The sequence below is a fragment of the Bipolaris oryzae genome (assembly GCF_000523455.1).
Source record: "Bipolaris oryzae ATCC 44560 unplaced genomic scaffold scaffold_217, whole genome shotgun sequence".
Taxonomy (NCBI): domain Eukaryota; kingdom Fungi; phylum Ascomycota; class Dothideomycetes; order Pleosporales; family Pleosporaceae; genus Bipolaris; species Bipolaris oryzae.
Window position 1 is genome coordinate 25,309 of NW_006911493.1, and position 14,936 is coordinate 40,244.

The window sequence follows — 14,936 nt, forward strand, 5'->3', positions numbered from 1 at the left end:
AACAAAAAATATGGCGGTGACTCACCGCTCCTAGTGCTTTCCCGCTGCAGGCCTAATCGAGCACTCGTGTTTTTTTTCTTGACAACTTTTTTGTCTTGTTTTTGATATGTTGAGTGTTCGTTTTGGGAACAGGCTTGCATGTATGCAATCGATCGATCGATCGGTACTTGGGGGGAGTTTGGCTGTGTTGTTTTTTTTCCTTCCCGATGAGCCGGTGTTGCGATATTTTGCTTGTTTTCATGGTGGCGGCAGAGGAAGAGGGGTTCGCTTTGTCGCAAGATGCATGTTTGTTCTGCTGATACACACTTACGCTGGTTCGTGGCGAGGGATGCTTATGTGTGGGGGGTTAGGGTGTGGGGGTTACTGACTGTCAATCATCGTCTTATTGATGGTTTGAGAGGCAACAAATACCCCGCCATCTGGCATGTACTACTGCGGTAAGATTCCGGGTGCGAGTGAGCTGCCTACCGCGGCAAAGACGACAAGTCGGAAAATGCCATGTCGCAAAGCCGAGTGCGGAGAAAATGACCACCCACACGGGTCGACATTGTTGGTAGCAAAATGTTTTGCCGGGGCATTTAGTTGGAGCAATGCGTTCGTACAGACTACGCGCGTGCACATGCTCACTCACAGTAACAATTCTCCGTGTGCAACCACCGGGTGAATGTCACGGGCGGAGAGTAAGTAGAGTGTCGGAGTAGCAGTAGAGTGTAGGTGTATACAGCCTAGACTCCGCTCCGCCGGTTTGTTGTGCCACCATACAGACGCAGGGCAGCAGCGGCTGCCTGGCAATGCTGTGGGCGGTTCTCCTTCCCAAATAGGCAAGTAAATCAGCACCGCGTGGGGTTGCCATGAACAGAGAGGCTGGTTTCACTAAAGGGCCGGATGATGTGCTTTCTTCTGGCGCGCCTTGCATGTCTTTTTCCTTCCTGTTTTTGCGAAAGAAAAATTCTGAAATGAAATATGGTGCCCGAGTTATTGTTGATTCAAGCTGGTCTCCACCCGAGCGGGATGGATACGACGCAGGACATGTCTAGTAGTATTCAAGCGCATCAAGACGAACAGCAGCGTGCAACCACAGCTCCACAGCCACAGCACCCGGCCGGTTTTCGCCAGTGGCTGTGGGCCAATCAATGCGCAGCCACATGAGTCGCAGAGTGCCCAACGAAAACTGATCGGAAGAGGGAGACGCAGGCCTTGCACGTGTGCCCACATCGGAGGCCGAGTTTTTCCCAGCCAGCGCGAAGGCAGGGACTTTTTGGCCGGCCCACTTGTCGACCTTCGATGAAAAGCTTCTAGGGCAGCAGCACGATGATGCACTCTGGTCCACTCGAGTGCACGCCTTGGTCGGACGCCAAGTGGGGAGTCGACAGAAACTTCAGACACGGACTGCATGTTCTGCAGCACGGAGCCATGTCGGTGAAATTGCGACTGAGAGCAGCAGGCAGCGTCATCGCATACGCCAAGGGGGGAAGGGCAGAGCAACAGGGAGAGGGGAGAGGGGAGAGGGAAGGGGGACAGACGACAACGTTCCGCGGAACAGACGACGGGCCGCGGCAAAGTTACTTTGTCGGCTCACACTCATGACGCTGGCGGTGGAGCTGGAGTTTGCTGGGGGAACGGGAAGAAGGGTACAGAGTAAGTACAGACCAGAGACCCTGCATTTGCTTCTGTTTCGGTTGTCGCGTCTGGCGTCGGCGTCGGCGTCTGCATGTGGCTCCCGAAATGCGAAACTCGAAACGGAGCTATGGTGCCGCGGAAGGACAGATGCACATGGTGAGGAGACGAGGCACAAGGTTTGGTTTGCCCTTTTGGCCGCACCTTCCAAACATAGACGCCGCACTACGCGCACCAGATGCCCCAGGTGTGGCAGGCAACGTAGCAGAAGGCCCAACCTACACCTGCGGTAGCAGTATTGGTGGCTCTAGAATAACTTTGAGCCGGCGAACGAGTAATTAGGTCCCAGAGCATCGACATGTGTGTGTGTGTGTGTGCATGCAAGTATTTGTGGGCGCTCGAGGCGAGGCGCACGACCGGCGTTCTAGCGGCGGTTCCATGGAAGAATGGAAGCGGAGATGGGAGCAGCTTTTGGATGTAAGTAGATGGAAGAACCATCCCCAGATCCGCACGGGCGCGCACGCACCACAGGACGACCCCAAGGGCCACGCGCCGGATGCAGGCAAAACGGCTATAGTAACAGGCAGGCAGGCCGCGTCCGGGACAACCGTCGACATCGAGGACGGGCCTTTGTGGCATTGCGTCTGCACTACAGGCTGAATATAGCACCACAGGGCTGATGGCTGAACGCTGCTGATTGAAACAAATGTTTTGGGCAAATGTTGCGGGTCAACGCCAGGCGAAAAGGGGGGCCCCGTGGGCTGTGGGTCAGCCGTCCGCACCTCTGTTACTTGCACTACCTACTAGCACTACTACACACACACATGCATGGTACGACCGCTACTACATAGACTACAATATACTCTTCTCGGAGTATTGTGTCCCAGCCCAGACTCGGCATCCGCATCAGCATGGTGGCCGCGGAGGGTTTCGCTGGGCCGGGCTTATTATTCCAGTAAGTACAAGGGCAACTCGGCTGAGCCCCCAGCGAGTGCTTATGGCGTGCATAGTGTCAGCGACACATGTCGGCCCGGCAAGTATTGTTCCACGGCGACTCGGTGGCAAGGTACATATATGGATATGGTGTCGCCTGGCAAAAAAAGGACCTGCCGACTCTACACCTATAGTATCCGCTGGTAGCAGTAGAGTGCACCTGCGCCCAAGTGTAGACATTGTTTGGTTCGCTGCGTGCTCGTGACAGACCCCGCAGGCTAGAGACGACGAGCGACCATCCATCTCTCCACTGGACCCTTTGATCGGCCATGCAACTGCATGTGATTGCGGCACCCAGGGAGGCGAGGAGGTCGCAGGTCGTTGGTCAGCCCTGGCCCGTGAGACATGGAGAAGCTTTATCGAGGCCGAGTGTTTCGACATGTGTCTGCGTGGGTGGCTACAATACACTAGCAGCTGGCACAACCAGCCGAGTCACCTACCGAGGCCAGCAGCCAGCAGCCAGCCCAGGGCGCCTCCCACGCCCACGCATCTGAGTCACCAGGCGAGCGGGACGCGATGGCATACGACGGATTAAATTCATTGGCCTCTGTGCCCTCGCGCCCTTGGGCAGCAGCAGGGCGCTCGTACTCGCAGGGCGGAGAGGCGGACAGACAGCCGGGGGCGTGTGCTTGTGCTTCCTTTTTTGCCCATGCTGATGCCAGAAGCCGGCGGGTGAAGGCAGCGGCGGCGGCGTCGAGAGTCAGTATACACACCGATACGAGCAACGAGGGCAAAAAGGGTCTCCCTTCTGCTTCTGCCATGATCCCCGAGATGATCCTCTGTCTGGCCCCTTACTGCATGCGGCAAAACCACTAATCTTATCCGCATATGCCCTCGCGAGGAGCCGGGCGTGGCGTGCAGATGAGTCGTGGGCGCTGTTTCCGCTGTCACTGTCACACACCCCCATACACATGCACTCATACACTACACACCCATACATACTGCGTACATACACACACTCGCAGGGCAGTCCCCCCACCGCCACCCCCGTCGCTCGCCCCCATGCCCATGTATGTGCCCGCACAGGCGTGGTGGATAGGGAGGTTTTCCTAGTCTTTTTCTTTTTTTTTTCTTGATTTTTTTTCTTCTGGCGTCGCAGGGCGTAGAGGGGTGGCACTGACGGCGGGCGGGCGGGCGGATTTGCATGTGCATGTATGCGTGGGAGAGAGAGAGTGTGTGTCTGTGTGTGTTGTAGGCAGCCGGGAGAGAACGGGGCGGACGGTAGCAGTAGCCGGAATTGGGCAGTGTTTGCAAAGGGGCGGTCTGAGCGGTCTGCGCGGCCGCGGTTCCGCCAACCACAGGCGTCGCCTTGCAAAGAGCGGTCGCTCACCGACTCGTGCCCCCAAACGCAAATCACACACTGCCCACTGCGCCCAAGGCCAGCCAGGCGTTTTCAGCGCGGTCCGGAGCGAAAGGCGCAATAAGGGAACAAACTCTCACACGGGCAGATATATGGAACAACCCTTCCGCCTTCCCCATGGCCAGACCGCCCTCTGATCTTCGCCCGCGACGCTGCAAATTGCTTTGCCTGACTCGAACGCCTGACCCCTCCGTGTGTGTGCCTGTCTGTGTAGATGCACATGTCTATGTCTGTGTAGAAGCTGCGACATATAACAGCCCACACCGTCCCACCTGCACCCGCTCTGCTCTGCATCCTCCACCAACTACTACCTTGGGTCCCAGCTCGCCACATCGTACCCTTCCCATCTCGCTCTCCGATACGACGCCCGACGCTACCCTGTTAGTACCGGCAACCTTGTTTTGCCTATCCACATCGGCGTCATACATCATCAGCCCGCTTCCAAGCTTCCGCGCCCTCGGTCCAGTTGCCGGCACACGTTGCTTGACGAAAAAATCACGAAAACCACAGTAACCATCTAGCGCCGAAAGTGCCCGCAAGTCTCTATATACACAGGACCCACCCCCCTACACACCTCACCATCCACAATTTACAATCCACAATGCATTTCGATCCATCACCAGCCTCGTCGCCCTCAAAGTCCATCTCCATCAGCATCTCGCCAAGAAACAACATGTCGTCGCCTACCAACTCCCTCTACAGCACCTACTCGACCGAGTCCTTTTCCACCCGCGGCTCGTCATGTGCCTATCCATCATGGCCAACCGGTCCTTCGCTCGACCACCGCAGTCCACCATCGTCTTACATTAGCGATGCGGACCTGTTTGGCGAGGACTTTGACGACGACTTCTCCTGCCCACTCCTCGAGGAGGCACCAGCACCGCCCCGTGTGCCCCCCATGGCTCAGGCTTTTCCCATTCTGCCTCCACTGTACGCGCAGAAGAAGCCCAAGAGCGAGCGCCGCCGCAGCAGCAGTGGCCGCAAGCAGCGCCGCACCTCCAAGCCAATGACTCCCATCGCCGAGTCACCCGAGCAAGTTGAATGAGCAATCATTACCATCACCATGACTTGCTGAGCGATAATCGTTCTTATTATCGTAAGTCGTCATGACTGCGCCCAGTCACGCCGCAGTTCTGATGCATGTTTATCAGTCGGCTCTTGACAACCATCGACGTCACACTTGCACGCGCACGCGCGCGCGTGCACATCGCGCTACCACCTGCGCCGCTCAAGTCACATGAGCCACCATCACGTGCAGCCCCATCAGCCTCGGCTGCTGCTGCTACTACTCTTACTACTACTAAGACGTGTACCGCTTGACGCGCGACAGGCGGTGCCTCCATTTCTCACACCGCCGCAACCCTTGCCACCTTGTCAAGGGTGTGGCAGTGCCTCACATCTAGGCACAGCCCATGCTGCGCCCAATAGCAGAGTGCACACTGTGCACGCATGGCTCGACTGGCGCTCCGCCCGTTGCGACCGCAGTCGAGCCCTCGTCGAATCACGACGGAAAGAGATGGAACAGGAACATTCCAGCTCGCCACCGCATGTCTTCTTTTTGCATCTTTATGCGGCAACGCCGGGGCTGGAGTTTTATTCCTATTATCGAGGACAAGGACCTCGGGGAAACCCTTGTGGGAAAGCATAGCGAAAGGGGAAATTCGGGCATTTACATCCGGCGTCTCTTTTCTGTTTATTGTTTTTTATTTATTTTTTAGCAAGCGTGTTTCTGGATATACCCCCACCACCCACCCTCACCGCCCCCCTCCCCTCCCAGCGAAGACGGGACTTGCGAGAGTTTTTTTCTGGTTTGAATTTTTTATTATTTTTCGAACCTTCTCGTGTGGCTTAGATTTTCGCTTCCGCATCCTTATGCCTTCTTAGATACCCCGCATACAACCCACGCATTACAACGCTCGGCATGCAAAACACCTTTATATAGCTTTATTTAGATACCCCCCACACCATCCATCCATCCACAGTTGGAGTTTGCGATCACGAATGAGAATTGAATAACACTTCTATCTACACTTACCTATCTGAAACTTGCCTTTGGGACTTGTGTGTGTGTGCGCGCTTGTTTTTTTGATTCGTCAACGGTACTGTGACGAGATTGTGATGAGTTGTGTGCGCTCTGCAAATTACCCATGGGCAATGCGATAAAAGAAAGTAAACTACTACTAGCGGCCAAGTTGGGCAAAAAAAAGCGCTGGGGCCTGGCTTCAAATCGTCCCCCACGAAGGAGGTGCACGCACCAAATCGGATTCGAAAAACAATCCGGGGCAGAGGCGTGGATTGTAACCCAATGCAGGATAAGGAATAAATAGATATTTGCCGTGGTAAGCGAGCGAGATAGAGAGATGGATGGATGGATTTGTGATTGATGCTTGGACGCACATACACACCAAGTGCCCTGGTAGGGGCGGCATTGACATGGTATTTGGACGGTGTGCATTTGCCCGATACCTTGTTCCGGTGTGTGTGTAGAGGGTATATCGATACAATTGTGCATACAAAGCGTACACGTCCAAGAAAAAAAAGGTGTGAAAACTACTAGTAGGAAAACAAAAAGCCCCCAAGCATGTATGTGTGCCTCCGAATCAAGGCCGATTTGGCGCAATCGGGACATGGCAAATGTGGATGCAAATCCGGCGAAAGAGAAAGAGAGAGAGAGGGGAGGGGGGGCGGGGGAAAAAAGTAAACGGTGTGAAGAAAACGATAGTGAGCATGGCCGTTTTTGTGAGCTTTGATGGTGATTTGAACAGGCGTTTGCTGCACATCATCCCAAGCGGATCGGGGAAGCGGATCGGCGGTATCAGATTGACCAAGCTTGGGGCGAGCCAGTCGTGAGTGTTGAACCAGGTACAGCGCGGTGGTGGACTTGATTGCACGAAAACGACGTCGCGTTTGCATGTTAGTATGTGTGTATGTATGTGTATATGTATGTATGTATGCATGTACCTATACATATGTATAGTCATGCATGGATTGTATCGGGTAGAGTGGGACAAGGAAGGTTTGCAGTAGCAGCACGTCGTACATGGCTTGCTTGCTTGCTTGCCTGCTGGTGGATTGTTAAGGACTGTATTGTTGTAAGTATACGAGCCCGGTGGGATCCCCAAGTCCAGGGCCAGGTCGGAAGGACCATGGTACGGGGTGGATGTCGGTGTGATATCTGCTGGAGGTATGTGCGTTATACATGCAAGTGTACTAAGCAGTAGTAGTATGTAAGTAAGTGAGTAGCTGGATGGGGGGAATCCAGATACTACAGCCACTGTCCATCCAGGCACAGTGCCACCGCCTCACATGGCCGTTCCCGAAGCATGGTGCGAGTGGGTGCTGTGGTGCAGTAGCTCGGGCGTACATATGCGAACCGTCGGGCAGCCGTGTATTGGGCCCCCCTCCCTCTCCGGTGCCAGGGACGAGAGGACGCACATGGACAGCAGAAATGCGAGTGCCCTGGCGCTACCGTCACCGCATTTTCAGAGTCATGAGAGGAGGGAGGGCAGGGCTGTGGTTAGTTGTAGTAGACCTAGTAGTGTACTATGTGAGCAAGTAATGCTGGTGTGGGCGTCGAGTCGACGAGACGGGCAGGGCGGGATGGGCCCTTTCACGTGGGGGCGCCGGCAGCGGGCGCTGATTGGGCAGGGGCGAGCGCGAAAGTGTGATGGTGGTGCGGCAGGCACATGGGCTGCTCGTCGTGCCTGCCTCGTCCAGCGCTGTGAGAGGCTGCCCGTCTAGTCCGCACAGGCTCGCCGGCGCCAACCTAACCACTAACGTCGCCCATCACCACCTTGGCTCCCAGGATGCTCTTCTCGACACACTCGACCTTTCACACCCGGCCGCGAATGAGGCGGCGTTGCCCCAGCTCCTTTGACGCCTCTCAAATGCCCAATCGATGCTCTGCCGTCCTATTTCGAGCAAACATCTCGGCCTTCGCCTGCCCTAAGCGCCGTTAACTGATAGCCGGGCCTCCTCGCGCATCAACTTGCACACTTTGTTCTGCGCTTCCTGTCGCTTCCTCGTCGTCCTTTTTCGTCGCCCTCCTGTGCTTGCTGTGTCTCATCTGTCTGCCTCTTCTTCAGCTGCGACTTTTGGCTCTGCTGCACAATTGCCCGCCACCCCCATCCCATCCTTGCTCCATCACAACCACCAGCCGAGGCGGGGCCAAGCGGTACCCTCCTCCAGACGCCGTGGAGCTGTCCGCGCATCGCCCGTCTAGCGCGCTCTTGCTCTCTGCAGTGAGTAGTTGCAACTTGCCTCCTTCTCCTGCACCCTCCTCTTCCTCCTACATCTGCCTTTCCCCCAGATCCCCCCTCCATACCTCTCTCTCTCTCTCTCTCTCTCTCTCTGTCACTTTTGCAACCGGAATGCGCTTCCTGCGCCCTGGCGGAACATACCCGACTAACCACCACCCGACCTCCGCACAGATCCAGCTCTCACCATGTCGACTGGATTGAGGCAGCGCGCCAACTCCAATTCTATCAAAAGCAATTCGGTCCACTCCAACGATGTAAAGCTCAAGCCCCCGACGCCCGGCCAGGACGAATTTGCTTTTGAGCCCTGTGCAGCCACAGGCTCTTTCCTGCTATACGCCCAGCGCAACGTAATCCTATGCCTCCACCACGATACCCTGGCTGTAGAAAGGCGTTTTGAGAGACACCGTGAAGACGTCTCGTGGATATCTGTCGACACAACCAGTGAAAGAGGCGCGGGCCGATTAGTAGTGTCGTATGACGCCGGCTCCACCGCCATTGTGTGGGACCTATTCACGGGCGATGAAGTGGCTCGCTTTGCATCATACGAGCAAATCAGGGTCGCAACCTGGATGAGAAACGGAAACGTTGCTTTTGGTGAGTGCTGGAGTGCAGTAGTTGCCGTGTAATCAGCGCCAAGGTGCTAACGAGTCAACCAGGAAATGCTCAGGGCAACATCATACTCTTTGAACCCTCAACGTCCGAGCACCTCTCGGCAAGGACCATTTTCGACCCCATCACAGCACTCGCACCCGCCGCAGACTGCAGGACATTTGCCATTGGGTGCGTACCGGAGAGCTTTTGGTCCATCTCCTGAGCCCCTTTCCACTGACTTGCGCTCCAGCTACCTCAATGGATCCATACTGATTGCAACCCTGCAACCCTCCTTTACCATTCTTCACACCCTCACTACCCCCAGGCACCCTTCACCCGTCGCGGGTCTGGCCTGGCATGGCTCATCATCCAAGCAAAAGTCGGAGATGCTGGCGGCCCAAACCGCAGATGGTGATCTCCGCGTGTGGAGTGTCCCCAAGGCACCGCATGCAGGCGACACTCCGTGTGTGATTCGCGTTCTCAACCAAAAGGAGCAACGGGAGCCTGGTCCCTGCTGGTTTGCCTGGTCAAAGAATGGTCGCATCGTGCAGTATACTGAAGGGTATGTATTCGCACTGATCACCTGACTTTTCTGAGCTAATGACTGCCATTGCAGACAAACCTGCGCCTGGGATGTTCGCACAAAGAGAGTTTCCTACGAGACTGTACCCACGGCTGATGGCATTGCCGCCATTTGCAACTACGGACCCACTGCCACCCTCTTCACTATTGGACGCAACTCGAGTATCCAGCAATACGACCTCAACCCTAGCAATGGCCCAGCAACCATGGTCGCTAATGTTCAGCATGCCCCTGCCAACACCCCTCCATCCCCACCTATCTCTCTGGACGAGCAGAAGAAACAAATGGAAACTCCACTCACTGCGCTTCCCGCCAAATCATTGCCGATAACGCTGTCCGAATCCGAGAGCAGCGCGGACGAGGGTGTCGTCATGTCGCCGCTGCAGAAGATTGCTCAAGAGATGGATCAGTTGGAAGAGGAACGCCGTGATCGTGTTGGACCCCTGAGTCCTGTTTCAAGTCGAGGCTCTCAGAGCTCGCGGTCATCTGGAAGTGGCCGTGCTCCACGCTACCGATATGACAGACCTTCACAGGGCTCCCAACGCTCTACGCGGTCCAAGAGCTCTGGTGGTTCGGGCACCATTTTCTCTTCAGGCACATCTTCACTCATGGGTACATCAACACGTGAGAGCGTCTCAATCCGGTCGTTATCATCGACTGCATCATCATCCCGTTATGCAACTTCAGGTCTACGAAAGGAAGTTCTCCGAAGCCCTGAAGAGGCTCAGAAAACTGAGCACATGGACCTCTTTCCTTTCACCAAAGCCCGGCTTGGTGATGTTCCCTTTCGCCCTTCGGACCTTGGACCGGAGCGCACTCCGGACGACCTTCGACTTAACATGCTCAAAGTTGTCTTTGGCTGGGACAATGACATTGACGAGCTAGTACAGGATGAACGTAAGATTCCCCTCGCATCTTGTTACAGGCATAAGCTGACAAAATTCTCTTTAGTTGCACGTCACCCACCTGGCTCTGCTGCTGCTGTGCTCCTTTCCAAATGGTTGGGTGACCTCGGTGCTGACCTCATGGCATCCATGGTTGGTTCAGAGTCGATGACTTCTTCAGACTGGATGCTGTTGGCTCTGAGCAACATGGGCCAAGGTTCGCAGAAAAAGGTCGGCGAGGCCTTTGTACAGCGCCTTCTCGAAAAGGGCGACATTCATCCTGCAGTCGCAATCTTCCTTGGGTTGGGCGAGCACAACGACGCCATCGAGGTCTACGTGTCTCGCAAGTACTACATGGAGGCTATATTGCTCACATGCTTGACTTTCCCAACTGACTGGCAGAGGCAATCGTACTTGGTCCGGAAATGGGGTGAGTATGCTGTCGCACATGGCAAGGCCGAGTTGGCTGTGCGATGCTTCTCGTGCATGGGCCTGGAAACCACTGAGCCCTGGTTCTCGCCCCGTGCTCAGGACGCTGTCTTCTCTGCACAGAAGCAAGCCCTACTCGGCTCTCAATTGAGCCCACCTTTGTCGCCACCAAGTGTTGGTAGCAGCAGAGTGGCGGCTAGGATGGCTTCGCTCAAGCTGGTCACAGACTTCACCCATGGTCCACAACCCAAGCAAATTGTTCACGAAGAGGACGACAAAACACCTATGAATGCAGGCGTCACCCCTATTGCAGAATCTGCTATCAGCCCTGCTGTTGGCCATCATGCTTGGATCGGACGCGCTACTCGAGATGCCTCTCGAGAGCCTTCTTCAGCGCGGACAGCCACACCGGGTTCTTACGGTCGGAAGCGCTTTCCCTCGCGATCCGATGCCAGTAGAGGCACGACAAACAACGAGTCTCTTGCTTCGCTAGCTATTCCTGACCGTGGCCAACGCGGTGAATCGCATCCTCGGACTGCTGTTGACAATATTGGTCGTGAAGCAGAAACCCTGCCATTTTCCACACGACGTGCAACAAGCGGCTCCAAAGATTTCGTATTGTCTGCAACAACCTTCAACCCCGAAAAGTCGAGCGATCACCTACCGTCTCCAGCGGTAGGCGTATTCGAAGTCTTGAAGGACAAGAGCAGCGATTCGCGTGCCAGCTCCAAGAGTAGAAACATTCAGGATCTTCATCTCGATATGAAGGAGACTGTTGTTATAGAGCAAGGTCCAGAGTCTGGCTACACAAACAGACTGAGTCCTCCGTTGACCGGCGCAAGCATCAAGAGCGCAAAGGCACGCAGCATTGATCAATACATCAGCAGTCTTGAAGAAGCAAACCACTATGCCCAGAACCGCGCCAACTCAAGGAACGAAGACAGGCCTGCTTCGCGCACTGCGCGCACACGCAGCCGCAACCGTGAGGACTCACAGAACCGTGGACGCTCTGGTGTGCGTTACATTCACCCTGCAAAGCGCTCTCCTTCATCGCCTGTACCAATGTCTCCAGAGGATGCAGGTATCTACTCTTCTACCAAGAAAGAGGCTGCCACCAACACGGAAAACTTTGATGATGAGAGGTTCTACAAGATCGGCATTGCTTCTCCTGTAGTCACTGAATCAGTTGCCAGCACTCGTACTGCGAGAAGCCGAGTGCGTCATGGAGCGAGCAAAACCAGATCCTCTTCCAAGACAGCAGGACTACGCACAGAATCGCCTGAAGGGGCTGCACGCGCCCGCAGCAAAGGTGCCAGCCGAGCGTCAAGCCGTCGCCCAGCAGATTATCGCGGCCGGAGCGCCACACGTGGAGAGAATTCGCCTGTATCCCCTCAACCTATGCATCGGGAAGAATCTGAATCCTTCCTTGACCAAGAACTTGCTCGTCCGCGCCAAAGGAGCAGCAGCCGTCGCGGTGTGGAAGGTGTCACAAGCAGCCGTCGTGAGGCTTCTTCTGAGCGCCATGCACCACGCGACCGGTCCATGAGCCGAAAGCCCACGCCAGTGCTGAGGGAGTCCAGTCGCACCCGAGCCCACACGCGAGACCCATCTCCCGAATCCCTGACTTCGGGACGATCAGGCGCTTCACGCATGCGCCCCGGAGCCCTGTCAAAGAAGGCCTTGGCTGCTCGAGAGCTAGAGGAACGTAGGCTGTCCCTGGCTCGACGACCCTCTGCTCCGATCATTCCACACCCTGGCGATCTTTCTTTCCGACCCGTCTCCCACGAGCGATCACATACCGACGACATGCTGAGCTCAGTATCCATGTATCGAGATCCTATCCAGAGAAGCCAAACTGCGGACCCAGAGATCAGCAAAAGGTACTCGCCTACGAACCGAGCTGCGATTGGTCCAACTTCGACGACATCTGTGCCCATTGGTCTGCCAGCAAATCCACGTGCCATGCGCCACCCTCGATACATGACTGCTGATCCAAATGATGAGGACATCCCTGCTGTGCCAAGTATCCCAAACGACATGCAGTTTGCCCAAGGTTCTCCACGTGCACAGGAAGACGACATTGGTCCTCTTCTGCCTGCAACAACGTTTGGACAGCCTATTTCGCCTCAACGGTCCATGTCGGCTCCTCCCCAGGATATGCAGTTGCCATCTAGCTCGTACGTTTCTCCCACGTACCCTGTAGTTGGTCGACGCCCTTCTCTGGGTGGATCTCGTGGTCATGCTCGACAAAATACCATGCCCGAGGTTTTGCCTCCACCCAACTACAAGCGTCATAGCCCACCTCCGATTACAGCCAGCATTGCCGAGACCATCCATGAAAGCCAGGTTGTGGTTTTGGCTCCAGATGAGACGGCGCCCCCTCTGCTGTCTCAGCTTCAGCATTTGGCAACTCCACCACCACCGCCTCCTCCGCCGTTAAACATCGGCGGTGTTGGCATGATCAACATTGCCATTGAGGGTAACAGCCCAGGAGAGAAGCCCATGGAGATGTCACCTACAAATCCCACGGCCTCTAGCTCCCCACATACTCACCGACGGGGACGCGGTAGCGTGAGCGAGAATCTTGGTATGACTTTCAAGCGGGTCACTGAACGCATGCGTAGCACTAGTCGCGGGCCTCAACGCGCAAAGTCGCCGCCAATGACCCGCGACCAGGTGTCTCCCTATGAGAGTGTCCCTGAGTTCTCTTTTCCACGGGGTCCAGGTGCCCGCTCTCCTCCTGCAGATGGCGGTCATTCTGATTCCTACGCGAACCAAATCCCACCACCTCCACCACCTCCACCGCTCCACCCTCAGCCCATGGAGCAAGTTATACCTCCTTCGGACAACAATCAGCCTTTTTATAGGAATCCCAAGGAGCTCCGCGCCAACATGCCACCAGACACACTTCAAGCCGGTGTGTACCAAGGTGGTGAAACCCCCATGATTTAATTCTTTTTTCTTCTTGACGCATCTTAATTGTACAATTGACACGACCGGTATGACCAAATTTGCATTCTTTTATGCAACTATCATTGATTGAAAGCGGTATAGCATTTTGTTTCTATTTTTTCTCCTATTCTCGAATGTCCATTAGCGGGGGAGGCTTGAGTCCAGCTTTTTTCCAGTTTCTTTGTATTTACGTTTTCTTTCGTTGTATTCAACCTTTTTTGTTCCTCTTTATCAAGGTTTGGAGAATATATCAAAAGAAGAACTATTTTACACGCTTCGCGGCGGGAAATGTTTTTTTCTGTGTCGATTTGATACCCTTTCTTCTTCTTTTACGAGTTTAGTTGGAGGGGGGGTAGTGTAGTTAGGTAGTTCTAGTTGTTGGGGAGAGATGTTTTGAGTTTTAAGGAGAAAAAAGGAAATTCGCAACTTTTTTTTAATAAGTTTCGGTTTTTGCATGCTTGGTTGTGACGTAATTCTTGATCAGTGATTAACTAGACCTTTTGTTGTCAGGCTTTTTTTTCCCTTCGCCTACTAGTATATGTTTTGCTGTGTTGGAAAGACATTTGCGCAAATTGCCCCTTGCTACTCCCTTCACTCCTCATCAAACCACCCACTTAACCAAGCGTAAGTTAAAACCGTGTTATCATCCTACAATAAATGTTCCTTTCAAGACTCCAAGTTCAACTCTCAGCAAATTTTATATTTTTTTTTCCATACGATAAAGTAAGGATGGAGGTTTTTTACTCCATCTTACCGCAGCCTCCCACGGCAATCTTTGTGGGAGAGAGAAAAAAAAAGAATAGTACGTAGCTTATCTCTACGCTCTCTCTCTCTCTCTCTCTCTTTCTTCTTCTTCACCACCACCACCTTCCGAGTTTGTGATGCGCTAACGCTATGGAAACAGGACTTGGTGCTTTTGATAAGCGACTGCGATGAGGATTTTAGGAGTGTAGGGGGATTGGATATGCGATACGATGGCGTAGCTTGGTTGTTTTGTTCTCTGCATATTTTTTTTGAGGAAGGGGGGGGGAGGGAAAGCATGGATGGTGTATATGGTGTAATGAGTCCACCAATTACTACTACAGGAAGTATCGGGGGTGGTGATTCTAGGTAGTACTGTATATACAGAGGGGTGACATGAAAAAAGAGTGTTCCTAAAAGTTCTAGTTTTTAAACTAGTATAACTAGCTGAATATTAAATCTATTTCCAATTAGGCTAGCTCATTTTAAAGGCAAGAGGTAGTAGTTTAACCTAGATAGGCTTAGTGC

The 14,936-nt window shown here is 54.3% G+C and overlaps 3 protein-coding genes across 3 annotated transcripts; 2 read left to right on the forward strand and 1 right to left on the reverse strand.

Moving 5' to 3' along the window:
* Window positions 1–52: 52 nt before the first annotated feature.
* On the reverse strand, window positions 53–2,256 carry COCMIDRAFT_40886 (uncharacterized protein; the record flags this gene model as incomplete). Its single annotated transcript, XM_007694443.1, has 8 exons — window positions 53–305; window positions 539–622; window positions 723–991; window positions 1,030–1,033; window positions 1,064–1,398; window positions 1,694–1,842; window positions 1,976–2,188; window positions 2,226–2,256. The coding sequence occupies 8 exons, from the start codon at window positions 2,254–2,256 to the stop codon at window positions 53–55; spliced, it is 1,338 nt and encodes a 445-aa protein (XP_007692633.1).
* Window positions 2,257–4,643: 2,387 nt separating this feature from the next.
* On the forward strand, window positions 4,644–5,015 carry COCMIDRAFT_107710 (uncharacterized protein; the record flags this gene model as incomplete). Its single annotated transcript, XM_007694444.1, has 1 exon — window positions 4,644–5,015. One exon carries the CDS (start codon window positions 4,644–4,646, stop codon window positions 5,013–5,015), a length of 372 nt encoding a protein of 123 aa, XP_007692634.1.
* A 3,399-nt stretch (window positions 5,016–8,414) lies between these two features.
* On the forward strand, window positions 8,415–13,667 carry COCMIDRAFT_107704 (uncharacterized protein; the record flags this gene model as incomplete). The annotated part of the gene is made up of 5 exons (XM_007694445.1): window positions 8,415–8,823; window positions 8,886–9,009; window positions 9,071–9,382; window positions 9,437–10,299; window positions 10,354–13,667. 5 exons carry the CDS (start codon window positions 8,415–8,417, stop codon window positions 13,665–13,667), a joined length of 5,022 nt encoding a protein of 1,673 aa, XP_007692635.1.
* Between the last annotated feature and the right edge of the window lie 1,269 nt (window positions 13,668–14,936).